The sequence below is a fragment of the Hemiscyllium ocellatum genome, chromosome 21 (genome assembly GCF_020745735.1).
Source record: "Hemiscyllium ocellatum isolate sHemOce1 chromosome 21, sHemOce1.pat.X.cur, whole genome shotgun sequence".
In the NCBI taxonomy this organism is placed as follows: Eukaryota; Metazoa; Chordata; class Chondrichthyes; order Orectolobiformes; family Hemiscylliidae; genus Hemiscyllium; species Hemiscyllium ocellatum.
In genome coordinates this window covers 66,319,950-66,347,925 of record NC_083421.1, presented here as the reverse complement: position 1 = coordinate 66,347,925, position 27,976 = coordinate 66,319,950, and the positions used below count along the sequence as shown (strand labels likewise).

The 27,976-nt window shown below is 47.3% G+C and overlaps 1 protein-coding gene across 1 annotated transcript; it reads left to right on the top strand.

The window, feature by feature from the left end:
* The first annotated feature begins 30 nt into the window (after positions 1–30).
* On the top strand, positions 31–27,976 carry dbh (dopamine beta-hydroxylase (dopamine beta-monooxygenase)). The gene is made up of 12 exons (XM_060841238.1): positions 31–360; positions 749–895; positions 1,033–1,290; positions 6,787–6,963; positions 10,642–10,744; positions 14,870–15,036; positions 17,528–17,671; positions 21,525–21,563; positions 25,719–25,778; positions 26,328–26,455; positions 27,295–27,454; positions 27,590–27,976. The coding sequence occupies exons 1-12, from the start codon at positions 31–33 to the stop codon at positions 27,725–27,727; spliced, it is 1,851 nt and encodes a 616-aa protein (XP_060697221.1). The 3' UTR covers positions 27,728–27,976.

Sequence of the window (27,976 nt, the reverse complement as noted above, 5' to 3'; positions counted from 1 at the left end):
TGATTTCTGCTTCACTTGAGGTCTTTAACAATGAGGGATTCTCAGTGTAGGCAGAGCCTGAGACTCCGGGAGACTATCTGCATCTACCTGACCACCCTGCTGATCATTCTCGGAGTACTGGTGTCTTCATTTAACACCACCATCCCCAGGCACAGCTCCTTTCCCTATCGAGTACCTTTGGATCCCCAGGGAGTGGCACAACTGGACTGGAATGTCAGCTATTCACAGGAAGTTGTGTATTTCCGCCTTTTGCTCAGACAGTTGAAGTTTGGGATAATATTCGGAATGTCAGACAGAGGAGACATTGAGAATGCTGACCTGGCCATTCTCTGGAGTGATGGTCAGAACTCCTATTTTGGGGTAAGTCAGGTACAGTGTTTACGGGAATCCAGAAGCAGCCACTTCCCAAACACCCGACACAGTTCCAGGTCATTGCAAGCTGCACATTGTATTGATCTCACAATGAGCCTTAGTGTCAGCAGAGACACATACAGCGCACACCCCTCCAAACACACACACACACACTCACACTCAACCACACACACTCACACACACTAAACCACACACACATACCCTCACGCACACTACACACACACACACACACACACACACACACACACACACACACACACACACACACACACACACACACACACACACACACACACAAGCAAAACACAGTCTTGTTAGAAAGTTGGCCTGTGTCTTTAATTGATCCAAATTGATTCCCCGTGTCCTGTGTTGTTAGGATGCCTGGACTGATGATGAGGCACGGGTTCACTTGGACATGCAGCAAGATTACCAATTGATTGATGCTCACCAGTCTGCCCAAGGCCTTTACCTCACCTTCAAGAGACCATTCAACACTTGTGATCAAAGAGACTACATCATTGAGGTGAGTTGGAAGTGAGCTGCCTGAAACTGGCTGTTTCTGTTCTAACTGGGGAGGGTGCCCTTTCTTCCTGTGTAGAGCCTGATTGGCTTTGAATGCAACGTGTATCTATGTCCAACTGTTTATCCTCTTCACCACAGGGTGGAACAGTTCACCTTCTGTACAGATTCCTCGACCATCCCATAGCATCACTGCAGTCAATAGATCTGAAGGAAATGGCCGGTGGCCTACAACGAGTACAGCTCCTGAAGCCAATGTTTCAGACACCAACACTGCCCTCAGATATCAAGATATTGGAGGTGCTCGCTCCCAACGTGACTATCCCTGACCAGGAAACAACGTACTGGTGTTACATCAGCAAACTGCCCCATGACTTCCCTGCACATCACATCGTCATGGCAAGTAACAGCACGAGCAAGAGCTTTGTGAAGGGGTAGGCAGAGGGAGTGGAGGGTGAGGGGGTGGAGGAGTGGAAGGTGAGGGAGTGGAGAGTGAGGGTATGGGGAGAGGAGGGTGAGGGAGTAGGAGTGGAGGGTGAGGGAGTGGACGGTGAGGGAGTGGGGGAGTAGAGGGTGAGGGAGTGGAGGGAGAGAGAGTGGAGTGTGAGGGAGTGGAGGGTGTGGGTTGGAGGGTGAGGGAGTGGAGTGTGAAGGAGTGGAGGGTGTGGAAGTGGAGGGTGAGGGAGTGGAGGCTGAGGGGGTGGAGGGTGGGGGAGAGAAGGCTGAGGGGGTGGAGGGTGAGGGAGTGGAGGGTGAGGGGGTGGAGGGTGTCTGAACACTGGAGGGACCAGTTCAATCACGGCACTTGAGAGGGAATTGGATGGTTCGGTAGAGTGCAGGAATATGGCAAGAGACTGTTGCTAGGTAAAGCACTAGTGCAGGCATGATGGACTGAAGGGCCTCCCTCTGTGCCAGAACATTCTGTGATCACTGGCAGAGCCGATATTATTGCCCATGGGGGACAGTGGGGGGGAGAGGGACAGTGGCAGGGTGGGGGAGTGTGATGCAGTAGGAGTGGGACAGTGGGGGGGGGGAAGAGTGTGGTGTAGGGGGGAGTGGGGGGGAGCGTGGTGTAGGGGGAGTGGGACAGTGTGGAGGGAGTGGGAGAGTGGGGGCAGTGAGGTGCAGAGGGAGTGAGACAGTGGGGGGAGTGGGACAGTGAGGGGGAGTGGGGGGAGTGTGGTGTAGGGGGAGTGGGACAGTGGGGGGGAGTGTGGTGTAGGGGGAGTGGGACACTGGGGGGGAGTGTGGTGTCAGGGGAGTGGGACAGTGGGGGGGAGTGTGGTGTCAGGGGAGTGGGAGAGTGGGGGAGGAGTGGGAGAGTGGGGGGGGGAGTGAGGTGCAGAGGGAGTGGGACAGTGTAGGGGAAGTGGGACAGTGAGGGGGGAGTGGGACAGTGTAGGGGAAGTGGGACAGTGAGGGGGAAGTGGGACAGTGAGGGGGGAGTGGGACAGTGAAGGGGGAGTGGGACAGTGAGGGGGGAGTGGGACAGTGAGAGGGGAGTGGGACAGTGAAGGGGGAGTGGGACAGTGAGGGGGAAGTGGGACAGTGAGGGGGGAGTGGGACAGTGAGGGGGGAGTGGGACAGTGAAGGGGGAGTGGGACAGTGAGGGGGGAGTGGGACAGTGAAGGGGGAGTGGGACAGTGAGGGGGGAGTGGGACAGTGAGGGGGGAGTGGGACAGTGAGGGGGAAGTGGGACAGTGAGGGGGGAGTGGGACAGTGAGGGGGGAGTGGGACAGTGATGGGGAAGTGGGACAGTGAGGGGGAAGTGGGACAGTGAGGGGGGAGTGGGACAGTGAGGGGGGAGTGGGACAGTGAGGGGGGAGTGGGACAGTGATGGGGAAGTGGGACAGTGAGGGGGGAGTGGGACAGTGAGGGGGGAGTGGGACAGTGAGGGGGAAGTGGGACAGTGAGGGGGAGTGGGCCAGTGCGGGGAGTGTGGTGCTGTGGGGATGGTAAGGTCAACAGTATTACAGTTGTGGAAAGGATGTTTGGGGACCCGTTAACTGAGGTAGTTTGGGCTGAGTTAGAAACAGGAAAGGAGAGGTCACCCTGCTGGGAGTTTTCTATAGGCCTCTGAATAGTCCCAGAGATGGAGAGGAAAGGATAACGAAGATGATCCTCGATAGGAGCGAGAGTAACAGGGTAGTTGTTATTGGATCTTTAACTTCCCCAATATTGACTGAAAATACCATAGTTCAAGTAGTTTAGGTGGGTCAGTTTTTGTCTAATGTGTGCAGGAGGGTTTCCTGACACAGTATGTAGACAGGTCAACAAGGGGCGAGGCCATATTGGATTCGGTACTGGGTAATGAACCCAGCCAGGTGTTAGATTTGGAGGTAGGTGAGCACTTTGGTGATAGTGACCACAATTCGGTTATGGTTACTTTAGTGATGGAAAGGGATAGATATATATCACAGAGAAAAAGTTATAACTGGGGAAAAGGTAATTATAATGCAATTAGGCAAGAGTTAGGATGCATAGGATGGGGAAGGAAACTGCAAGGGATGGACACAATTGAAAGGTAGAGCTTATCCAAGGAACAGCTTCTGCGTGTCTTTAATAAATATGTACCTGTCAGGCAGGGAGAATGTTGTCGAGCGAGGGAGCCAGGGTTTACTAAAGAAGTTGAATTTCTTGTCAAGAGGAAGAAGGCAGCTTATGTTAGGATGAGACATGAAGGCTCAGTTAGAGTGCTTGAGAGTTGCAAGTTAGGCAGGAAAGACCTAAAGAGAGAGCTAGGAGGGCCAGGAGGGGACATGAGAAGTTGTTGGCAGATAGGATCAAGGAAAACCCTGAAGCTTTCTATAGGAATTTCAGGAATAAAAGAATGACTGGAGTAAGATTAGGACCAATCAAGGATAGTAGTGGGAAGCTGTGCGTGGAGTCCGAGGAGACAGGGGAAGCACTAAATGAATATATTTCATCAGTATTCATACTGGAAAAAGACAATGTTGTCCAGGGGAATACTGAGATACAGGCCACTAGACTGGAAGGGTTTGAGGTTCACAAGGAGGAGGTGATTGCAATTCTGAAAAGTGTAAACATTGATAAGTCCCTGGGCTGGATGGGATTTATCCTAGAATTCTCTGGGAAGCCAGGGAGAGCCTTTGGCTTTGATCTTTATGTCATCATTGTCTACAGGAATAGTGCCAGAAGACTGGAGGATAGCAAATGTTGTTTCCTTGTTCAAGAAGGGGAGTAGAGACAACCTTGGTAATTATAGACCAGTGAGCCTTACTTCGATAGTGGGTAAAGTGTTGAAAAGGTTATAAGAGATAGGATTTATAATCACCTAAAAAGAATTAAATTGATTAGGGATAGTCAACACAGTTTTGTGAAGGGAAAGTCATGCCTCACAAACCTTATTGAGCTCTTTGAGAAGGTAACCAAACAGGTGGATAAGGGTAAAGCAGTTGATGTGGTGTAAATGGATTTCCTTAAGGCATTTGATAAGGTTCCCCACAGTAGGCTGTTATACAAAATATGGAGGCATGAGATTGAGGATGATTTAGCAGTTTGGATCAGTAATTGGCGAGCTGAAAGAAGACAGAGGGTGGTGGTTGATGGGAAATGTTCACCCTGGAGTTCAGTTACTAGTGGTGTACCACAAGGATCTGTTTTGGGGCCACTGCTGTTTGTCATTGTTATAAATGACCTGGATGAGGGCATAGAAGGAGGGGTTGGTAAATTTGCGGGTGACACTAAGGTCGGTGGTGTGGTGGACAGTGCAGAAGGATGTTGTAGGTTACAGAGAGACACAGATAAGCTGCAGAGCTGGGCTGAGAGGTGGCAAATGGAGTTTATTACGGACAAGTGTGAGGTGATTCACTTTGAAAGGAGCAACTGAAATGCAAAGTACTGGGTTAATGGTAAGATTCTTGGTAATGTAGATGAGTAGAGAGATCTTGATATCCATGTACATAGATCCCTGAAAGTTGCCACCCAGGTTGATAGAGTTGTTAAGAAGACATACAGTGTGTTAGGTTTTATTAATAGAGGGATTGAGTTGAGTTTCGGAACAATGAGGACATGCTGCAGCTGTACAAAACTCTGGTGCGGCCACACTTGGAGTATTGTGTACAGTTCTGGTCACCGCATTATAGGAAGGATGTGGAAGCTTTGGAAAGGGTTCAGAGAAGATTTACTGGGATGTTGCCTGGTATGGAGGGAAGGTCTTACGAGGAAAGGCTGAAGGATTTGAGACTGTTTTACTTAGAGAGAAGGTTGAGAGGTGACTCAGTAGAGACAGAAAAGATAAACAGAGGGTTAGATAGGGTGGACAGGGAGAGCCTTTTTCCTTGGATAGTGATGGCTAGCATGAGGGGACATAGCTTTAAATTGAGGGATGATAGATATAGGACAGATGTCAGAGGCAGTGGAACACCCTGCCTGTAACAGCAGTAGACTCGTCAACTTTAAGGGAATTTAAATGGTCATTGGATGAAAATGGAATAGTGTCGGTTAGACGGACTCCAAATTAGTTCCACAGGTTGGTGCAACACTGAGGGCCGAAGGGCCTGTACTGTGCTATAATGTTCTATGTTGTATTTCCATTGATTCCAGTGAAAGGGGAGGGAGAGGGGGACATCTTTGGGAGGGATATACCCTGAGCATATTGGGAGAATGCTCCTTAAAATCCATCCCCTTCTATTTTTGTGCCTCACCACATTGCCTGTGCCTGGATTTGGGTACTTGATCCCACCCCATACCAAGCATGCCCTTTCCCTGGCTCCATTGATCGTCTGAGAAGGACATTGATGATTGGGAGAGAAATGGTGTACAGGGATATGGGGAAAAACTCAGGAGACTGGCACTAAATAAAAGTAAAGTTCAGACATGATGGGAAGAATGACCTGTTTCTGACGCATAATTCTGTGGACTCTGATACAAAGTCCAAGCAGGAGCCTACACTGAGCTCTGGTGTTACAGGCACAGCACAAGCTGATAGTACCATGGGACACAGGGGACTGACCCATTCAGTCTTGTCTGTGACCTTATGACCCTGATCTGAAGTTACCTGTTTCTCTCTCCACTGTGCCCAGACAGACTGAGCATTTCCAGCACTTTCCTGCTTTTATTTATCCTGAGTTGAGTGTGTTATTGAGCTCATTAAGAAGGAATTAAACAGTTAACCAGAGAGGATTCAGAGATAGGATCACAGCCTGTAAGAATACTTCCCAAAACTAATCTGTGAACTAACTGGGGTTTAACATTCCCACAGTGACACAGTCAGATTTTGATGAACTGAAATTCTCAAAGTTATGGTGCTCAGGATTATTGGTCGAGTAGAGGAATTATTAGCCCTCTCATTAGCTTTTAACTACTCACTATCACATGATTTGTAGACACCGGTGTTCAGCTGGGGTGGACAAAGTTAAAAATCACACAACACCAGGTTATAGATCAGGGTGGGCAGCACGGTGGCACAGTGGTTAGCACTGCTGCCTCACAGCGCCAGAGACCCGGGTTCAATTCCTGACTCAGTCAACTGACTGTGTGGAGTTTGCATATTCTCCCCATGTCTGCGTGGGTTTCCTCCGGGTGCTCCGGTTTCCTCCCACAGTCCAAAGATGTGCGGGTCAGGTGAATTGGCCATGCTAAATTGCCCATAGTGTTGGGTAAATGTAGGGGAATGGGTGGGTTGCGCTTTAACGGGTCGCTGTGGACTTGTTGGCCCCAAGGGCCTGTTTCCACACTGTAAGTAATCTAACCTAATCTAATCAGAATGTTGCTGGATCTGAGGAGCAGGAAAATCAATGTTTTAGGCAAGAGCCCTTCATCAGGAATAAAGTCTGACCCCCACCCTCACTCTCACCCTCACTCTCAGCCATCCTCACCCCCATCCTCCCTCTCCCCCTGACTCTGACTCTAACCCTGACCCTCTGTGTTCAGTATGAGCCAGTGATTGCGAAGGGGAATGAAGCAATTGTCCACCACATGGAGGTGTTCCAGTGCGCCCCGGAGTTGGACCGGATTCCATTCTACAGCGGCCCATGTGACTCCAGGATGAAGCCTTCGCGGCTCAACTTCTGCCGACATGTGCTGGCCGCGTGGGCAATGGGAGCACAGGTCAGTGAGAGGTCGGCCTGGTACTGGGGGCCGGGAGGTAGGGGTGGCGGGGTGGGTGGGTGTTCTACATGGTAATGGTCCTGCACGGTGTGCCCTGGGATTGAGGGGCCTGTCCATTGAAGATATCACAGGGGAGTGGATGGGTGTGATGCGTGAAGGTCCCACATGGGGGGAATGAGTCTATCCAACCTTCCTTCATAGCTAAAATCCCCCATATCAGGCAACATCCTGGTAAACCTTTTCTGTACCCTCTCCACATTATCCACATCCTTCTGGGAGTGTGATAACCAGAACTGTACGCAATATTCCATCTGTGGCCTAACTGAAGTTCCACAAAGCGGCAGCATTACCTGCCTATCCTTATACTCAATGTCCCGTCCAATGAAGGCAGACATGCCATTGGCCTATTTCACTCCCTTATCTACATGAGCTGCCACTTTCAGTGATCTGTGGATCTGCATACCCAGATCCCTCTGCATGTCAATACACCTAAAGGTTCTGCCATTCACTATATACAATAATTTCCACTTCCAAAATCCATCACCTCATGTGTGTCCAGATTAGGGCAGCACGGTGGCACAGTGGTTAGCACTGCTGCCTCACAGTGCCTGAGACCCCGGTTCAATTCCCACCTCAGGTGACTGACTGTGTGGAGTTTGCACGTTCTCCCCGTGTCTGCGTGGGTTTCCTCCGGGTGCTCCGGTTTCCTCCCACAGTCCAAAGATGTGCGGGTCAGGTGAATTGGCCATGCTAAATTGCCGTAGTGTTAGGTAAGGGGTAAATGTAGGGGTATGGGTGGGTGCGTTTTGCCGGGTCGGTGTGGATTTGTTGGGCCGAAGGGCCTGTTTCCACACTGTAAGTAAGTAAAGTAATCTAATCTAAACTCCACTTGCCATTTTTCTGCCCATGCCTCCAACTGATCTATATCCTGCTCTATCCTCTGACAAACCTCCTCACTATCCAGAACTCCACCAATCTTTGTATCATCTGCAAACCAGCCACCTTGATCTCCAAATTATTTATGTCGACCACAACAGCAGAGGCCCCAGCACTGATTCCTGTGGAACACCACTGTCACAACCCTAAAAGCATCCTTCCACCGCTACCTTCTGTCTCCTATGACTAAGCCAGTTCTGTATCCAATCAAGATTAGAGTGGTGCTGGGAAAGCGCAGCAGGTCAGGCAGCATCCAAGGAGCAGGGGAATCAATGTTTCGGGCAAAAAAAAACCTTTTATCAGGAAGGGCTTTTGCTCGAAACGTCAATTTTCCTGCTCCCCGGATGCTGCCTGACCTATTATGCTTTTCCAGCACCACTCTGATCTTGACTGTAATCTTCAGCATCTGTAGTGCCCACCTCTGCCCAGTTCTGAATCCACCTTGCCAACTCAGCCCAATACCATGTGACTTCACCTTTTGGACCAGTCTGCCAAGAGGGTCCTTGTCAAAGGCTTGACTGAAGTCCATGTCTACAACATCAACCACTTTTCCCTCATCGATCATCTTTGTCACCTTCTCAAAAAACCTGATCAGCTTAGTGAGGCACGACTCCCCCCCCCCCTCACCAAAAAAGAGACCACACTGTCTGTCATTATGACTGACCCTATTCCCAGCACTGAACCTGTGGGATCCTACCTCTCACTTAATGCAATTCCAAATCTGCAATCTTTCTGGACACGAACAACTCATCAAATCAAACTGGTCCATTCCTCCTCTATTTCATCCCTGGATGTCTACAGGGTCGATGAAAAGCCAAGGTCACATCCCAGTTTATTTTGGTAGGCTTCAGGTAAAGAACGTTGAAAAACCTTGAGGAATTAATTTATTACGTGACATGTTATCCAAGGCCTTTTGGGAAATGAGAAAAATTACATCGACACATCAACTTCCTCTATTCTGTTGTTACCTCCTGAAAGAATTCAGTGTGGTTCATCAATCAAAAAATTCCCTTTTCTAATCCATGTTGACTATTCTTTTTTGTATTTCTCTCTCCTGGATGGTATCTATCCTCTCCTTTTGGAGATATTCAATTAGTTTTCTGACTGCTGACATTAAGCTTAGTGATCAATAATTCTCTTGACAGATTCTACCTCCTCTCTGACTGTCAGAATGATATTGACTACCCATCCATCCTTTGAGGTACTCTGGTGCTAGTTAATGACTCAATGTATATAAAGTTGTCTTTGCCTTTGTTCCCAGATAATTCTAAAACATTTGATTCAATCTTTCTGGATCAGGAATATTTTTATCCTCTAAATATTATGTTTCATGTAATTACATCATTTTAATTTCATCTTCCAATTTTAGGTTCAATTGATCCATTTACCACTTGAAGTAAATATTTAATATTGCAGCCATTTTCCTCACTCTCTGTGATTTTATCCTGAATGTCCCGACATGGTCCTATCTTTGTTGGTCTACATTGTTGTTTGTCAATAGCGTTGTCTATTTTATTTTCCACATCCTATGCTCAAGATTCTTACGAACAGCCTTTCTGCAAGACATTAACCTGTTCTTTGTCATATTATATCCTTCTCTATCAGTATCTTAAGGTGTATTACATTAGGATCATTATTTCCTACACCTTGTATTTTTCCTACCATCTGATTCCCCACAACACGATCCAAGAGTCTACTCTCCCTCCCTGGCCTTCATACACATAGAGTTGGAAGAAATTCTATACACATTCTACAAACATTATTTACTTTTATCCCATCAATCGTGTTAAAATAGGGTACAATATAAATCAGGAAATAAACATGTAACAAGGACAATGCAATAATCCTGGGTGACTTTATTTACATATAGATTGGGTAAATCGAATGAGCATCAATTCAGTGGAGAGTTGCACAAATGTTTTTTGAGAGCAACGTGTTAAGGAAATAATTAGGCAATAGACTATTTTAGATTTTAGACTATTTTAGATTTTAGACTATCTTATGATGATGGATTGAGAAAGGGCTAATTAATAGTCTTATGGGAAGGGTATTGGGGGAAAACATACAGACACTGAATTAGTTATAAAAGCAATTTCTCTCTTTTTAAAACAGCTCACTCCACTTCTCTATATTTTCTGGCTATTTCCTCCTCCCTCAACTTATCAGTCACATGCTCATTGCTCTTTTATTGGTTTCATTTCTAGTGGTGTCTTCCGACAAGTTGGGGTATTTGATTTGGTTTGATTTATTATTGTCACATGTACCTAGGTACAATGACAGGTCGATTTGCATGCTGTACCAGCAGATCAGACCATACAAAAATCATAGGCTGACAGAACAGAGCCTTAGCCATCTTCTTATTCACCCTCTCAGCAACAGCATCGCACCCACTCAGCTGTAAGGAATCCATTAGCGAGTTTTGAGAAGATTTGTAGCTCAGGTTGAGGTTCAAGATGTACGTTTGCTCACTGAGCTGAAACGTTTGATTTCAGACATTTCATCACCGTAAGGAATCCATCTCATCAGTACAGCCCCTTACCTTAGTGTTGGAGCCAATGTTTGAATCTCCTGGAGGACACGGGGTTCCTTGTAATGTTTGATTAAAAGTTTGTTGGGAAGGTTGTGACACGGAGAGAGTAGTTTGATATGATCTCTATACAAGCTCAGATTATGTTTCGACAGGTGATTTGTGGATCTGCCATTTACTCATTTAGTGAAATCCAGTTATTTCTGCCTTTGCAGCCATTTTATTACCCAAAAGATGTAGGACTCATGATTGGTGGAGCCAATTTCTCAAAGTACTTGCGTCTGGAAGTTCATTACCACAACCCACTGAGATTGTCTGGTAAGTGTGATGCTGTATGACTGTGTGTGTGTGTGTGTGTGTGTGCGCGCGCGTGTGTGTGTCTGTGGGTCGGAGATGGAGGGGTTGGAGATGAATGGATCAGTGGACTTTGAAGTTTTGCATCCAACAAGCAAAATTAATGTTTTGAGAGGCTCAGAAAAGGTAACAAAGAGGTCTCTGTGACTTGAGATGAAGGACGAGGCTGTGTAACACAGAGCAACAAATGTCAACTGAAAAATGGTCGAGTTTGTAAGAGTAGAGTCTTATCACTAACTGCTTGTCACATGATAGTTAGGACATGGAGACTGCAGAGGGACAAAAGAGATTTACCAGAACGTTGCCTGGATTGGAGTCGATTAGCTATAAGGAGAGGTTGAACAAATTTGGATTGTTTTCGCTAGAACATCAGAGGCTAAGGGGAGACCTCATAGAAGTATATAGAATTATAGAAAATAGAACATTACAGCCCAGTACTGGCCTTTTGGCCCTCGATGTTGCACCGACCTGTGAAAATAATCTGGTGCCCATCTAACCTACACCGTTCTAATATTATCCATATCTATGTCCAATGCCCATTTAAATGGCCTTAACGTTGGCGAGTCTACCACTATTGCAGGCAGGCCATTCCACGCCCCTACTATTCTCTGAGTAAATAAACTATCCCTGATAACTGTCCGAAATCTATCACCTCTCAATCTAAAGCTATGCCCCCTCGTGTTATCTTTCACCATTCAAGGAAAAAGGCTCTCACTGTCCACCCTCGCCATCCCTCTGATTATCTTATACCTCTCCATTAAGTCACCTCTCAATCTTCTTCCCTCCAACGAAAATAGCCTCAGTTCCCTCAGCCTTTCCTCATAAGACCTTCCCTCCATACCAGGCAACATCCTGGTAAATCTCCTCTGAACCCTTTCCAAAGCTTCCACATCCTTCCAATAACGCGATGATTAGAACTGTACGTAATACTCCAGGTGCAGCCGTATCAGAATGTTGTACAACTGAAGCATGACCTTGTGGCTGCGAAACTCAATCCCCCTACCAATAAACACCAACACACCGTATGCCTTCTGAACAACCCTATCAGCCTAGGTGGCAACTTTCAGGGATTTATGGACCAGGACAATGAGGTCTCTCTGTTCATCTACACTGCCAAGAATTTTACCATTAGCCCAGTACTCTGCATTCCTGTTACTTCTTCCAAAGTGAACTACTTTACACTTTTCTGCATTAAACTCCATTTGCCACTTCTCAGCCCAGCTCTGTATCTTATCCAAGTCCCTCTGTAACCCACAACATCCTTCGGCACTATCCACAACTCTGCCTACCTTAGTGTCATCTGCAAATTTACTAACCCATCCTTCTATGTCTAATTCAGATCATTTATAAAAATGACAAACAGCAGTGGCCCCAAAACAGATCCTTGCATCACACCACTGGTAACTGAGCTCCAGGATGAACATTTCCCATCAACCACCACCCTCTGCCTTCTTTCAGCTAGCTAATTTCTGATCCAAACAGCTAAATCACATTCAATCCTGAAACTCCGTATTTTGTGCAATAGCCTACCGTGTGGAACCTTATCAAACACTGAACTGAAGTCCATATACACTACAACAACTGCTTTACCTTCATCCACCCGTTTCGCCATTTTCTCGAAGAACCCAATATGGTTAGTGAGGCATAACCTACCCTTCACAAAACCATGTTGACTACCCATAATTAAATTATTCCTTTCCAGATGATTATAAATCCTATCTCTTACATCCTTTTCCAACACTTTATCCACAACCGAAGTAAGACTCACTGACCTATAATTACCAGGGTTGTCTCTACTCCACTTCTTAAACAAAGAGAACATTTACTATCCTCTAGTCTTCTGGCACTTTTCCTGTTGACAATGAAGGCATAAAGATCGAAGCCAAAAGCTCTGGAATCTCCTCCCTGGCTTCCCAGAGAATCTGAAGTTAAATCCTAGTCAGCCCAGACGTTTTATCTATTTTCAGATCTTCCAAAATTACTAAAACCTCCTCTTTGTCAGCATCAATCCCATCTAATCTTGTAGTCTGTATCTCTGTATTCTCACTAACGTTGCCCTTTTCCAATGTGATTACTGACAAAAAGTATTCAGTATTCATTAAGCATTTCCCCTATGTCCTCAGATTTCACACACAACTTCCAACTCCTGTCTTTGATTGGCCCTAATCTTACTCTAGTCATTCTTTTATCCCGGATTTTCTGGTAGAAGGCCTTAGGGTTTTCCTTGATCTTACAACTTCTCATGTCCCCTCCTGGCTCTTCTTAGCTCTCTCTTTAGATCTTTTCTGACTAACTTAAAACTCTCAAGCCCCCTAACTAAGCCTTCATGCTTCATCCTCACATAAGCCGCCTTCTTTCTCTTGACAAGTGCATCAACTTCTTTAGTAAACCATGGCTCCCTCTCTCAACAACTATCTCCTGCCCGATACGTATAGACTTATCAAGGATTGCATTTTGGGAAAGCAAATCTTAGCAAGACTTATTCACTTAATAGTAAGGTCCAAGGGAGTGTTGCTGAACAAAGAGACCTTGGAGTGCAGGTTCATAGCTCCTTGAAAGTGGAGTCACAGGTAGATAGGATAGTGAAGAAGGCGTTTGGTATGATTTCCTTTATTGGTCAGAGTATTGAGTACAGGAGTTGGGAGGTCATGTTGCGGCTGTACAGGACATTGGTTAGGCCACTGCTGGAATATTGTGTGTAATTCTGGTCTCCTCCCTATTGGAAAGATGCTGTGAAACTTGAAAGGGTTCAGAAAAGATTTACAAGGATGTTGCCAGTTGGAGGATTTGAGCTACAGGGAGAGGCTGAACAGGCTGGGGCTGTTTTCCCTGGAGTGTCGGAGGCTGAGGGGTGACCTTATAGAGGTTTATAAAATCATAAGGGGCATGGATGGGGTAAATAGACAAAGTCTTTTCCCTGGGGTCAGGGAGTCCAGATCTAGAGGGCATAGGTTTAGGGTGAGGGGGTAAGATATAAAAGAGACCTAAGGGGCAACATTTTCACGCAGAGGGTGGTACGTGTATGGAATGAGCTGCCAGAGGAAGTGGTGGAGGCTGGTATAATTGCAACATTTAAGAGGCATTTGGATGGGTATATGAATAGGAAGGGTTTGGAGGGATATGGGCCAGGTGCTGGCAGGTGGGACTAGATTGGGTTGGGATATCTGGTCGGCATGGACAGCTTGGACCAAAGGGTCTGTTTCCGTGCTGTACATCTCTATGACTCTATGGCTCGCAGTAGCTGTTCCTTGAATAAGCTCCACATTTCAAGTGCGTCCATCCCCTGCCATTTCCTTCTCCATCCGATGTATCCTTATGAGAGGCATGGATTGTGGGGATGGTCTGCATCTTCTGCTCAGGGCGGGAGTGTCAAACACTAGAGGGCATAGGTTTAAAGTGAGGGGGTGGGGGGGGTGGTGTTTAAAGGAGATGTGCGAGGCAAGATTTTTACGCAGAGGGTAATAGGTACCTGGAAGTGTTGCCAAGAGGGTGGTAGAAGCAGAGGCAATAGCAATGTTTAAGAGTTATTTAGACAGACACATGAATAGACAGAGCGTATAGAGGGAGCTAGACCGTGTATAGACAGATGGGATTAGTTTAGAATGGCATTGTGGTCAGCACACACGTAATGGGCTGAAGGGCCAGTTCCTGTGCTGTACTGTTCTATATTCTAACTCAAATATCTGAATGTAAGCACTTGTTCATAGATTCAATATTAACAAACACCAAATGAGGTGTAGAAAAAAATCCCTGTCTCCAGAGTAAAACAAGAAGCCCCCTGTGTGTATCCAAGTTAGTATCTGGCTAGTGATGAGATATGATTTTACTGAACTGAGGACTCAGTCAGTGTGATCCGGTTTCGGAGTGGTGCCCTATGGGTGGAGTTTTGGTAAATTCCGTCTATGCACCAGTGAGGATGTATAACATCTTTCTCTGGTTAGGTACAGGTACCTGTGCTGCAGAGCCCGGTTGTAACCTGTTCAACTTGCACTTTGTTTAACCAAAGGAGAAGCATGTGTTTAATGAACCAGCCAGGTTTCAAGTGAATGCAGTTCAGTTATCAACATTGATAAAAACTCTGCATCGCAGGAAGGTTGGACAGTTCTGGAATTCGCTTGTTCTACACTCCCACTTTGCGGAAGGTCAATGCAGGAATCCTTGAACTTGGATTGGTGTACACTCCGGTCATGGCTATTCCACCTGGTGAGGCAAACTTTGAGCTCACTGGATATTGTACAGCAAGATGCACAGAGCAGGTGAGTGTACACAAGGTGTCCCAGACTAACCAACTATTGATAGAGCAGAGTCATACAGTGAGAATATGGTGCAGAGACTGACTGGGGCAATGACACAGATAGACAGAGACTGACTGGGGGAATGACGCAGATAGACAGAGACTGACTGGGGCAATGATAGCAGATAGACAGAGACTGACTGGGGGAATGACGCAGATAGACAGAGACTGACTGGGGGAATGACGCAGATAGACAGAGACTGACTGGGGCAATGATAGCAGATAGACAGAGACTGACTGGAGGAATGACAGCAGATAGACAGAGACTGACTGGGGAATGACACAGACAGACAGAGACTGACTGAGGAATGATAGCAGATAGACAGAGACTGACTGGGGGAATGACGCAGATAGACAGAGACTGACTGGGGCAATGACACAGACAGAGAGTGACTGGGGCAATGAAGCAGATAGACAGAGAGTGACTGGGGCAATGACACAGATAGACAGAGACTGACTGGGGGAATGACGCAGATAGACAGAGACTGACTGGGGGAATGACGCAGATAGACAGAGACTGACTGGGGCAATGACGCAGATAGACAGAGACTGACTGGGGCAGTGACGCAGATAGACAGAGACTGACTGGGGCAATGATACAGATAGACAGAGACTGACTGGGGCAATAACAGCAGATAGACAGAGACTGACTGGGGCAATGACACAGATAGACAGAGAGTGACTGGGGCAATGACGCAGATAGACAGAGACTGACTGGGGCAATGACGCAGATAGACAGAGACTGACTGGGGGAATGACGCAGACAGAGAGTGACTGGGGGAATGACGCAGATAGATAGAGACTGACTGGGGGAATGACGCAGATAGATAGAGACTGACTGGGGCAATGACACAGATAGACAGAGACTGACTGGGGGAATGACGCAGATAGACAGAGACTGACTGGGGCAATGACACAGATAGACAGAGACTGACTGGGGGAATGACGCAGATAGACAGAGACTGACTGGGGCAATAACAGCAGATAGACAGAGACTGACTGGGGGAATGACGCAGACAGAGAGTGACTGGGGGAATGACGCAGATAGATAGAGACTGACTGGGGCAATGACACAGATAGACAGAGACTGACTGGGGGAATGACGCAGATAGACAGAGACTGACTGGGGGAATGACGCAGATAGACAGAGACTGACTGGGGCAATGACGCAGATAGACAGAGACTGACTGGGGCAATGACGCAGATAGACAGAGACTGACTGGGGCAATGACGCAGATAGACAGAGACTGACTTGGGGAATGACAGCAGATAGACAGAGACTGACTGGGGCAATGATACAGACAGAGACTGACTGGGGCAATAACAGCAGATAGACAGAGACTGACTGGGGGAATGACGCAGATAGACAGAGACTGACTGGGGGAATGACAGCAGATAGACAGAGATTGACTGGGGGAATGACAGCAGATAGACAGAGATTGACTGGGGCAATGACGCAGACAGAGAGTGACTGGGGCAATGACACAGATAGACAGAGACTGACTGAGGCAATGACGCAGATAGACAGAGACTGACTGGGGGAATGACGCAGATAGACAGAGACTGACTGGGGCAATGACGCAGATAGACAGAGAGTGACTGGGGGAATGACGCAGATAGACAGAGACTGACTGGGGCAATGACGCAGATAGACAGAGACTGACTGGGGGAATGACGCAGATAGACAGAGACTGACTGGGGGAATGACGCAGATAGACAGAGACTGACTGGGGCAATGACACAGATAGACAGAGACTGACTGGGGCAATGACACAGATAGACAGAGACTGACTGGGGCAATAACAGCAGATAGACAGAGACTGACTGGGGGAATGACGCAGATAGACAGAGACTGACTGGGGGAATGACGCAGATAGACAGAGACTGACTGGGGGAATGACGCAGATAGACAGAGACTGACTGGGGCAATGACACAGATAGACAGAGACTGACTGGGGCAATAACAGCAGATAGACAGAGACTGACTGGGGGAATGACGCAGATAGACAGAGACTGACTGGGGGAATGACGCAGATAGACAGAGACTGACTGGGGGAATGACGCAGATAGACAGAGACTGACTGGGGCAATGACGCAGATAGACAGAGACTGACTGGGGGAATGACGCAGATAGACAGAGACTGACTGGGGCAATGACGCAGATAGACAGAGACTGACTGGGGCAATGACGCAGATAGACAGAGACTGACTTGGGGAATGACAGCAGATAGACAGAGATTGACTGGGGCAATGACAGCAGATAGACAGAGACTGACTGGGGTGATCACACAGATAGACAGAGACTGACTGGGGGTCAGAGTCTGATCAGGAGGAGGTTATGACTGAGTTTTGAGAATGAAGATCACAAGCATATCCAGCCTACCTTCAGTCATGCTCTATGTGGTGTTCACTAATCATTCAGGGTCAATGTTGATATTTTGCTACTTTTGCAGAGTTTACCGGAGAGTGGGATTCACATTTTTGCTTCACAGCTTCACACTCACCTTGCTGGTAGAAAGGTTAAAACCGTCCTGGTTCGGAGTGGGGTTGAGGTGGACGTGGTCAATGCCGATGAACATTACAGTACTCATTTCCAGGTATTGCTGGCTTTTGGTTAATTCTTTTGTTCCGGCCTGAACCTCAAGATTGGTAAAGGCTCTGGGACAAAGTCTAATGAAGCAACTCACCTCCAGCTGATTTCTGCATCTTGATTCCATGTAGCGGCTTGATTCAAGTTTAAAAGTGAAGTCAAGCTTTCTTTCATTGATTATTCAATCCCTATGCCCAACTAAAATCCATCAGTCTCAGTTCTGACATGTTCTACTTTATCGAGTCATAGAGATGTAGAGCATGGAAACAGACCCTTTGGTCTAACCTGACCAGATATCCCAACCCAATCTAGTCCCACCTGCCAGCACCCGGCCCATATCCCTCCAAACCCTTCCTATTCATATACCCATCCAAATGCCTCTTAAATGTTGCAATTGTACCAGCCTCCACCACATCCTCTGGCAGCTCATTCCATACACGTACCACCCTCTGTGTGAAAAAGTTGCCCCTTTTATATATCTTTTATATCTTTCCCCTCTCACCCTAAACCTCTGCCCTCTAGATCTGGACTCCCCTATCCCCTAGGGTCTATTTACCCTATTCCATGACCCTCATGATTTTATAAACCTCTATAAGGGCACCCCTCAGCCTCCAACGCTCCAGGGAAAACAGCCCCAGCCTGTTCAGCCTCACCCTGTAGCTCAGATCCTCCAACCCTGGCAACATCCTTGTAAATCTTTTCTAAACTCTTTGAAGTTTCACAACATCCTTCTAACAGGAAGGAGACCAGAATGGTTTTGAGTAGTTAAAAATCACACAACATTGGGTTATTGTCCAACAGGTTTAAATAATTGTGGCTGAAAGAACTTTTGACGAGAACCCATCTACTGAGATGGTATGGGCTGAGGTTAGAGACAGAGAGGAGAGGTCACACTGCTGGAAGTTTTTTTACAGGCCTCTGCAGAGTTCCAGGGGATTGGGGGAAAGGATCAGCAAAACAATTCTGGGTAGGAGTGAAAGGAACAGGGTGGTCATTGTGGGGGGCTTTAACTTCCCCAGCACTGACTGGAAATGTTATAACTCTAGTACGTTGGATGGATCAGTTTTTGTCCAATGTGTACAGGACAGTTTCCTGACACAGTATGTCGAAGGGCCGACAAGAGGGGAGGCCACACTGGATCTGGTGCTTGGTAATGAACCAGGCCAGGTGTTTGATTTAGTTGTAGGTGAGAGAGTGACCATAATTCAGTTCTGTTTAGTTTAGTGATGGAAAGGGATAGGTACATGCCACAAGTCCAGAGTTATCGATGGGGCACGGGCAATTATAATGTGATTAGGTAAGAATTAGGATGCATACAATGGGGGAGCAAAATGCAGGGGATGCAGACAATGGAAATGCGGAGCTGGTTTAAGGAACAGATATTGTGTGTCCTTGATCGGTATGTTCCTGTCAGGCAGGGAGGAAGTGATAAGGTAAGGGAACTGTGGTTTACTACAGAAATTGTCTCACTTGTTAAGCAGAAGAAGGAGGCTTATGTGTTGATGAGACAAGATGGTACAGATGAGGCGATGAGACAGATCAGCTCGGAAGGATTTAAAGAGAGAGTTAAGAAGAGCAAAGAGAGGAAACGAGCAGTCTTTAGCAAATAGAATAAAGGAGAACCCTAAAGCTTTCTATAGGCATGTGAGGAATAAAAGGATCACTTGGGTAGGAATAGGGCCAGTCACAGACAGAAGTGGGAGGTTGTGTGTGGACCCTGTGGAGATCGGAGAGATGCTAAATCAACATTTCTCATCGGTTTTCACTCAGGAAAAGGAGAATATTGCCCAGGAGAAGAACGAGGTACGAGATATTAGACTAGAAAGGATTTAGTTATGAACAGGTGTTATTAATTCTGGAAGTAGACAAGTCCCCTGGGCCAGATGGGATTTATTCGAGAATTCTCTGGGAAGCTAGGGAGGAGATAGGGAGGCCTTTGGCCTTGATCTTTAAGTCGTCATTGTCTACAGGTTTAGTACCAGAGGACTGGAGGATTACAAATGTTATGCCCTTGCTCAAGAAGGGCAGTAGAGATGACCCAGGTAATTATAGACCAGTCAGCCTTAAGTCTGTTGTAGGAAAGGTTTTGGAAAGGATTTATAATCACCTAGCAAGCAACAATTTGATTGCAGATAGTCAACGTGGTTTCATCAAGGGCAGGTCATATCTCACAAACCTCATTGAGTATTTTGAGAAGGTGACCAAGCATGTAGATGAGGGTTGGGCAGTTGACATGGTATACATGGACTTCAGTAAAGCCTTTGATAAGGTTCCACATGGTAGGCTGTTGGAGAAAATGCGGAGGCATGGAGTTGAGGGTGATTTAGCAGTTTGGATTAGAACCTGGCTTTCTGTAAGAAGGCAGCGAGTGGTGGTTGATGGAAAATATTCAGTCTGGAGTCCGGTTACTAGTGGTGTGTCACAAGGATCTGTTTTGGGACCACTGCTGTTTGTCTTTTTTATAAATGACTTAGACGCAGGCATAGGTGGATGGATTAGTAAATTTGCAGATGACACTGAAGTCGCCCCATTATAGGAAGGATGTGGAAGCATTGGAAAAAGTGCAGTGGAGATTTACCAGGATGTTGCCTGGTCTGGACGGAAGGTCTCCTGAGGAATGGCTGAGAGATTTGGGTCTGTTCTCATTGGAAAGAAGAAGGCTGAGAGGGGATTTGATAGAGACATACGAGATGATCAGAGGATTGGGAAGGGGAGACAGGGAGAGTCTTTTTCTGATGATGATGATGTCAGGTTGTACGAGGGCCCATAACTACAAATTGAGGGGAGATAGATTTCAGACAGATGTCAGAGGCAGGTTCTTTACTCAGAGAGTGGTAAGGGTGTGGAATGCCCTACCTGCCAATGTAATCAACTCAGCCACATTAGGGAGATTTAAACAATCCTTGGATAAGCACATGGGTGATGGTGGGGTAGTGTAGGGGGACAAGCTGAGAATAGTTCACAGATCGGTGCATCAGCAAGGGTCGAAGGGCCTGTTCTGCGCTGTATTGTTCTATGTTTATTTGGAAGCACTAGCTCTGGAAGCTACCTGATGAAGGAGCAGTGTTGGACTATAACCTGATGTTGTGTGATTTTTAACTTTGTCTACCCGAGACCAACACCGGCTCCTCCAGATGATTGTTTTGAGTGAGAGAGAATTCCAGATTCCCACTCCTCTGTGCCTGGCATCATCAAACTTGTCTATTCTTCAGATCCTCAGGCAGTGGAGAGCTTTTCACTGTAATGCCTTGGAACCCCCTCCCCCCGCCAATTAGATTATACAATACCCAATAACTGAGCAAATACAAGGCCAGTCACTATAACCAGACTTTATGTTTAACCCTTTAATGCCCGGGATGGGGCTGTGGAGAATTCCCCAAACTCCACCCCCTCCCCAACTCCTGAAATGCACCTTTCTGACCAAGTCTCATCTCCTTGTGCTCTAGCTCCTTGGGCCAAATTTGGGTGAGCATTTATATAATGTACCTCTGTATGTTTTAGTCAAGGCTCAGGTGATCACACAGCCCCTGGTTACAGCCAATGGCTGTGTGGAATTTCCTGTTTGTATCTATTTAATTTCTGGACTTCCTCTCTGAGTCTGGTTAGAAACGGTGAGGTGCAATTTACTTCTTCATCCCAGTCAGTGAATTGTTTCCTGTGACCCCCCCCCCTCACTGGGAGCAGCTGGGAAACACAATCCTGCAGCCCAGAGTGACAGGGAATCAGGACTGTTAAAGGACAGGACCCCAATAATGGTGTGTATTGAGCTGGTTCTGTGGAAACTGATGAAATGTTGTGCATTTCAAGGAAAGAACAAAAAGATTGAGTCAGTTTCATAAGAATCTACTTTGATCTTTCAGGAAATCCGACTTTTACAGAAAGAGATCACTGTGAAGCCGGTGAGTGTCTCTGGAAATTCACCCCGTACCCCCAATCCCGTCCCGTCCCGTCCCATAGCCCCACCCGGTCCTGTACCCTCCAACCCTTTGCTGACCCTGAATGACTGAACATTCACATTTCGGTGGGTTTATCATTTCAAACCTTCACAAACAGCCGAGTGTAAAATTCACTTAACTCAGTCTAAAATAATGACTCCCCTCAACACCCAGCCTCAGCCCAAGACAGCGATTCCATGTCCTAGAATCTCCAGTGGAGGTGGGAGGGATAATATTGAGAAACAACCTAGCTCCCCCCTGCCCTGCCCAGCTCCCCCTGCCCTGCCCAGCTCCCCCTGCCCTGCCTAGCTCCCTCCTGCCCTGCCTAGCTCCCCCTGCCCTGCCTAGCTCTCGCTGTCCTGCCTAGCTCCCCCCTGCCCTGCCTAGCTCTCGCTGTCCTGCCTAGCTCCCCCCTGCCCTGCCTAGCTCCCTCCTGCCCTGCCTAATTCCCCCTGCCCTGCCTAGCTCCCCCTGCCCTGCCTAGCTCCCTCCTGCCCTGCCTAACTCCCCCTGCCCTGCCTAGCTCCCCCCTGCCCTGCCTAGCTCCCCCCTGTCCTGCCTAGCTCTCGCTGCCCTGCCCAGCTCCCCCTGCCCTGCCTAGCTCCCACCTGCCCTGCCTAACTCCCCCTGCCCTGCCTAGCTCCCCCTGCCCTGCCTAGCTCCCTCCTGTCCTGCCTAGCTCCCTCCTGTCCTGCCTAGCTCCCCCTGCGCTGCCCAGCTCCCCCGCCCTGCCTAGCTCCCCCCTGCCCTGCCTAGCTCCCCCCTGCCCTGCCTAGCTCTCGCTGCCCTGCCCAGCTCCCCCTGCCCTGCCTAGCTCCCACCTGCCCTGCCTAGCTCTCGCTGCCCTGCCTAGCTCCCCCCTGCCCTGCCTAGCTCCCCCCTGTCCTGCCTAGCTCTCGCTGCCCTGCCTAGCTCTCGCTGCCCTGCCCAGCTCCCCCTGCCCTGCCTAGCTCCCCCCTGCCCTGCCTAGCTCCCCCGCCCTGCCCAGCTCCCCCGCCCTGCCTAGCTCCCCCCTGCCCTGCCTAGCTCCCCCGCCCTGCCTAGCTCCCTCCTGCCCAGCTCCCCCTGCCCTGCCTAACTCCCTCCTGCCCAGCTCCCCCTGCCCTGCCTAGCTCCCCCCTGCCCTGCCTAGCTCCCTCCTGCCCAGCTCCCCCTGCCCTGCCTAACTTCCTCCTGCCCTGCCTAGCTCTTGCTGCCTTGCCTAGCTCCCCCCTGCCCTGCCTAGCTCCCTCCTGCCCTGCCTAGCTCCCCCCTGCCCTGCCTAGCTCCCCCTGCCCTGTCTAGCTCCCCCTAACTCATCCATTTTCAAATGCGGTCACCTTTCAGTCACAAAGCTGCAGAGAGTATAGAGCCAGTTTATCACCGAAACTGTGGAAGCAGGCAATTTGGCCCATCAAGTCCACACCGACCCATTAACAGTATCCCACCCAGACCCAGTCCCCACTCTGTAACTTTACATTTCCCACAGCTAATCCACCTGCATATCATTGGAGGAAACTAGAACACCCAACTGAAACCCACGCAATCACTGGGAGTATGTGCAACTCCACACTCACTCACACACACACAGAGTCACTCACACACACACACACAGACACACACAGTCACTCACAGTCACTCACACACACACAGTCACTCACAAACACACACACACACACACAGTCACTCACAGTCACTCACACACACAGTCACTCACACACACACACACAGTCACTCACAGTCACTCACACACACACACACAGTCACTCACCGTCACTCTCACACACACACAGTCACTCACAGTCACTCACACACAGTGACACAGATGCACACGCACACACAGTCACTCACACACACAGTCACTCACACACACAGTGACACAGACGCACATACACACACACACACACACACACACACACACAGTCACACACACACACACACACACACACAATCCTTAGATACACTGGACAAACCAAATTTATGGGAAAAATATCAAGGACAAGTTCATTGAAAGTATAATTTTCATATCAATATAACAAAGAATCAACTTGGGAACTGTTGAGGAAGGTAAATTGATAACTTTATTGCAAAGGACTCTCTGAGGAAGATCAATCATAACATTAAATGTGACATAGCATCAGGTTAAAGTCCAACATGTTTATTTGAAATCAAAAGCTTTTGAAGTGCTCCATCATCAGATGAACTTCAAATAAACCTGTTGGACTATGACTTGGTGTCATATGACCTCTGACCTTGTCCACCCAGTCTGACACCAACTCCTCCATATCATAATATTAGCACATTTTAATTTTAAATTGAGTGATTTAATTAAAAATGAAACTAAGGGGCAAATTGACTAATGTGGATTGGGGAACAACTTGTCTTGCAGGGAATGCAACAACTATTCACAAGGCTGACCTGTCAGGAGAGTAGACTGCAATAGAATTTCAGAAAGTTAGAGTTGGTCTAATTAAAATTGATGCCAACTTGACAGGTGCCAAGCTTTCCCATGGCCCAAGGGTGCAGAGATGGGGGTGTCACAGATGCAGAGAGAGAGTTTGATCATAGAGTCATAGAGATGTACAGCATGGAAACAGACCCTTCGGTCCAACCCGTCCATGCCGACCAGATATCCCAACCCAATCTAGTCCCACCTGCCAGCACCCAGCCCATATCCCTCCAAACCCTTCCTATTCATATACCCATCCAAATGCCTCTTAAGTGTTGTAATTGTACCAGCCTCCACCATATCCTCTGGCAGCTCATTCCATACACATACCCTCTGCGTGAAAAAGTTGGCCTTAGGTCTCTTTTATATCTTTCCCCTCTCACCCTAAACCTATGTCCTCTAGTTCTGGACTCCCCGACCCCAGGGAAAAGACTTTGTCTATTTATCCTATCCATGCTCGTCATAATTTTGTAAACCTCTATACGGTCACCCCTCAGCTTCTGATGCTCCGGGAAAACAGCCTCAGCCTGTTCAGCCTCTCCCTGTAGCTCAAATCCTCCAACCCTGGCAACATCCTTGTAAATTTTTTCTGAATCCTTTCAAGTTTCACAACATCCTTCCAATAGGAAGGAGACCAGAATTGCATGCAATATTCCAACAGTGGCCTAACTAATGTCCTGTACAGCCGCAACATGACCTCCCAACTCCTGTACTCAATACTCTGACCAATAAAGGAAAGCATACCAAATGCCTTCTTCAGTTTGATCATAACTGAAAATGAGAACTGTTCTCACTCGATAATCTTGTGACTCTGTATCCCAAAGAGCTGTGGATGCTCAGTCATTGTCTTGTTGTAAGGCAGGCTGCTAAGCTTTTGATCAATACATCAATATCAATCAATAACTACATCAAACGGATTTGGTACTGCGAGAATATGCAGATTGAGTGGGGAGATGAAGTCCAGGGAGAAAATTAGTTCTTATCTTCACAAATGGTGGGGCAGGTTTGTAGGAGCTAACTCTCTCATTTCATGGATAATGAGACTTGATTCCTTGTTTCCGCCTAATTTACTTTTCTATTCCATCTCTTGCTCACGCCCCCACCCCAGTGTCCTCGTCTTTTACTGGTACCTACAGGTAGTTTTTGCTACCACTCCATATACAAGGGGTGCAGTCCCAGCCAATGCAGTTGTGGTGGAACCGGGGTCATGGCTTCACGTTCAGGTTGTTTCATGGAGCCACTCGCTGCCCCTCACTGGGGAACAGTGTGACAGAGGAATGCTCAGAGAGAACTGTTGGTGCCTCCCCTCCCAGGGCTGGACAATGTGTTAGGCTCACTCTTCCTCAAGTATTGCAAATTAACCTTATTCCATAAAACAAGATCTAAAATAACGTCTTGCCTGATGTTCTTATAATAGATTCTACTAGAAACTGTTACAAAGGCATTCCATGAGCTTATTTCACAAAGTCCTTTGTTACCTTTTAGTTTGGAAACTAAAGTTATTGCGTTGGCTTTGTTACAAGTGCCTTTTATTTCTTAATTACAACTTTGTACAACAATTTGGCTGTAATTGCCCTTCTCGTTCAGCTCTCCCTCTTCCTCAGCCCCTGGCCCTCAACATTGTTGTGGAGCCTGCCCATACCTTAATCAATTCAGTAAATGTTCTTTAACCATGTGATTCCTCTCAACAGGGAGATGTTTTGATAACCTCCTGCACATATAACACTGAGGACCGGAGTCATGTGACTGTGGTAGGTACTGAAACATCAGAGCAGGGACTGACCCATCTTAATGAACAAATATCTTCAGCTGACAAGAGAAATGTCCTGGGAATGTTGGAATCTGAGAGAGAGAGAGGCAAAAAATGCTGGCAATACTCTGGTCAGACATCAAAACAGTGTAAAAGATTCTAATCTTTCATCAGAACATATTATATTTGGAGATGTAACAGGTTTTAAGGAAGAAAGGAAATTGATACAAAATGATCACTTTGCAGAGTCACATTGAGGTCTAGTTACACACACACCTTCAGACAGCACTGGCCTCACCTCTGGGATTGACTATAACCGTCCACATTGTCACAAATATGAAGAATTTCCCTTCATGTGCCTAATGAGAGAGAGAGAGAGATGTGCAGTGGGTGGGGTGGGTGAAAGAAAGGAGAGAGATGGGAGAGAAGTTGAGAGTGACGACAGTTCAAAGTGAGTTGATGTTAAATGGAAAATGAATAAACATGAGGAAGAGTTCAAAGGGTTTGGGACAAATTGGAAAGTTGACGTGATTGCAATTTGTTTGTTTAGGGGGGATTTGGAATCAATGAAGAAATGTGTGTGAACTACGTGCACTACTACCCCCAGACACAACTGGAATTATGCAAAAGTGCAGTGGATATCAGTTACCTACAAAAATATTTCACCTTTATCAACAGGTAACAATCTGCATTTTTACAGTATATTTGACATAGCAGAACATTGACAGGATGATTAAACACCATGGAAAACACTGAGCTACAGCAGGAGATCTTTGCACAGTAACTGAAATGTTGGGTGAGTCAGCTGAGGGATGGTCACAAATAGTGCAACGAAAGTCAGGGGAATCTCCTTCGAGACGTGCACAAATTGTGTCCCTGGACCTACAGACATAAAAACTTTTCAAAATCATTCACAAGGTTCGCATATCACTGGCTGGGCCAGCAGATATTGCCCATCCCTAACTGCCCCTGAGAAGGTGGGGCTGAGCTGCCTTGTTGAACTGCTGTAGGTTGACCCACAATATCCCTTAGGAGGGAATTCCAGAATTTTGACCCAGGGACAGTGAAGGAACGGCAATATATTTCTAAGTAAGGATGGTAAGTGGCTTTGAGGAGAACTTGTAAGGGGTGGTGTTCCCACGTATTTGCTGCTCTTGTCACTGTAGATAATAGAGGTCACAGGGTCTAGAAGGTGCTGTTGAATTTCTGCAGTACATTTTGTAGATAGCACACACTATACCGGAGGGAGCGGATGTTTGTGCATGTAGTGCCAGTCAAGAGGGTTGCTTTGTCCTGGATGGTGTCAGGCTTCGACTGTTGGAGCTGGCCCCATCCAGGCAAGTGGGGAGTATTCCATCACACTCCTGACTGTGCCTTGTAGATGGTGGATAGGCCTTGGGAGTCAGGATCTGAGTTACTCGCTGCAGGATTCTTAGGGGGTGGGTGGGTGGGGGCGGAGTGGGGGGCTCAGTGATGCCATTGATAGTGATGGTCATGCCACTGTTCTATTTTTAAAGGATTGACGATGACAGGATTTGTAGCTGTCCCCAGGTCCCAGTAACACAACAGTTTGATGCAGTGTCCTGGAGCTCGTTCAGCAGTCAGGTGCTGAAAGCCATGTACGATTTTGCACCCATTTCCGTGCACTGTAACAAGTCCTCAGCAGTGAGTTTCCCAGTAAGTATCAAAGCTTCTGCAGGACTACATCCCAGCAACCCTGCCACAGGGAGATAGTCAGATTCTATGCTACACTAAAATTATTTAAGTTCATTTAAAATCAAACCTTGACAATGCGATATTTTCTATGTTCAGGGAAACTGGGACAAGCAGCCCCTCCCTCGGGTAACTGCGGCACTGTCAAAGTCACAGGATCATTGCCAGAGATCGAGTCACATGACACCAGGAGAGGTGACAATGGTCCAACTTACTGCCAAGAAGCCAGGAGAGTGATGGAAGCCCCTTCAGTGGGTCACTGTATCCAACTGTGGGCTCAGTGAATCCATGCAGTAATCGTTATGAGCCAACCTCGGTGAGGTTGGAGGAGGGACAGGGATGGAACGCTAATGTTTTTGCTGCTGTGTCTCACCAAAGAAAGCTTGGTCCATGTCTGTATCCTTGTACTGTCACCCTGTGTGTATTGTCCTTTAATCAATCTGATGTTAATTTGTTTCCTATTAAACAGCAAACTCTCTGAGATCA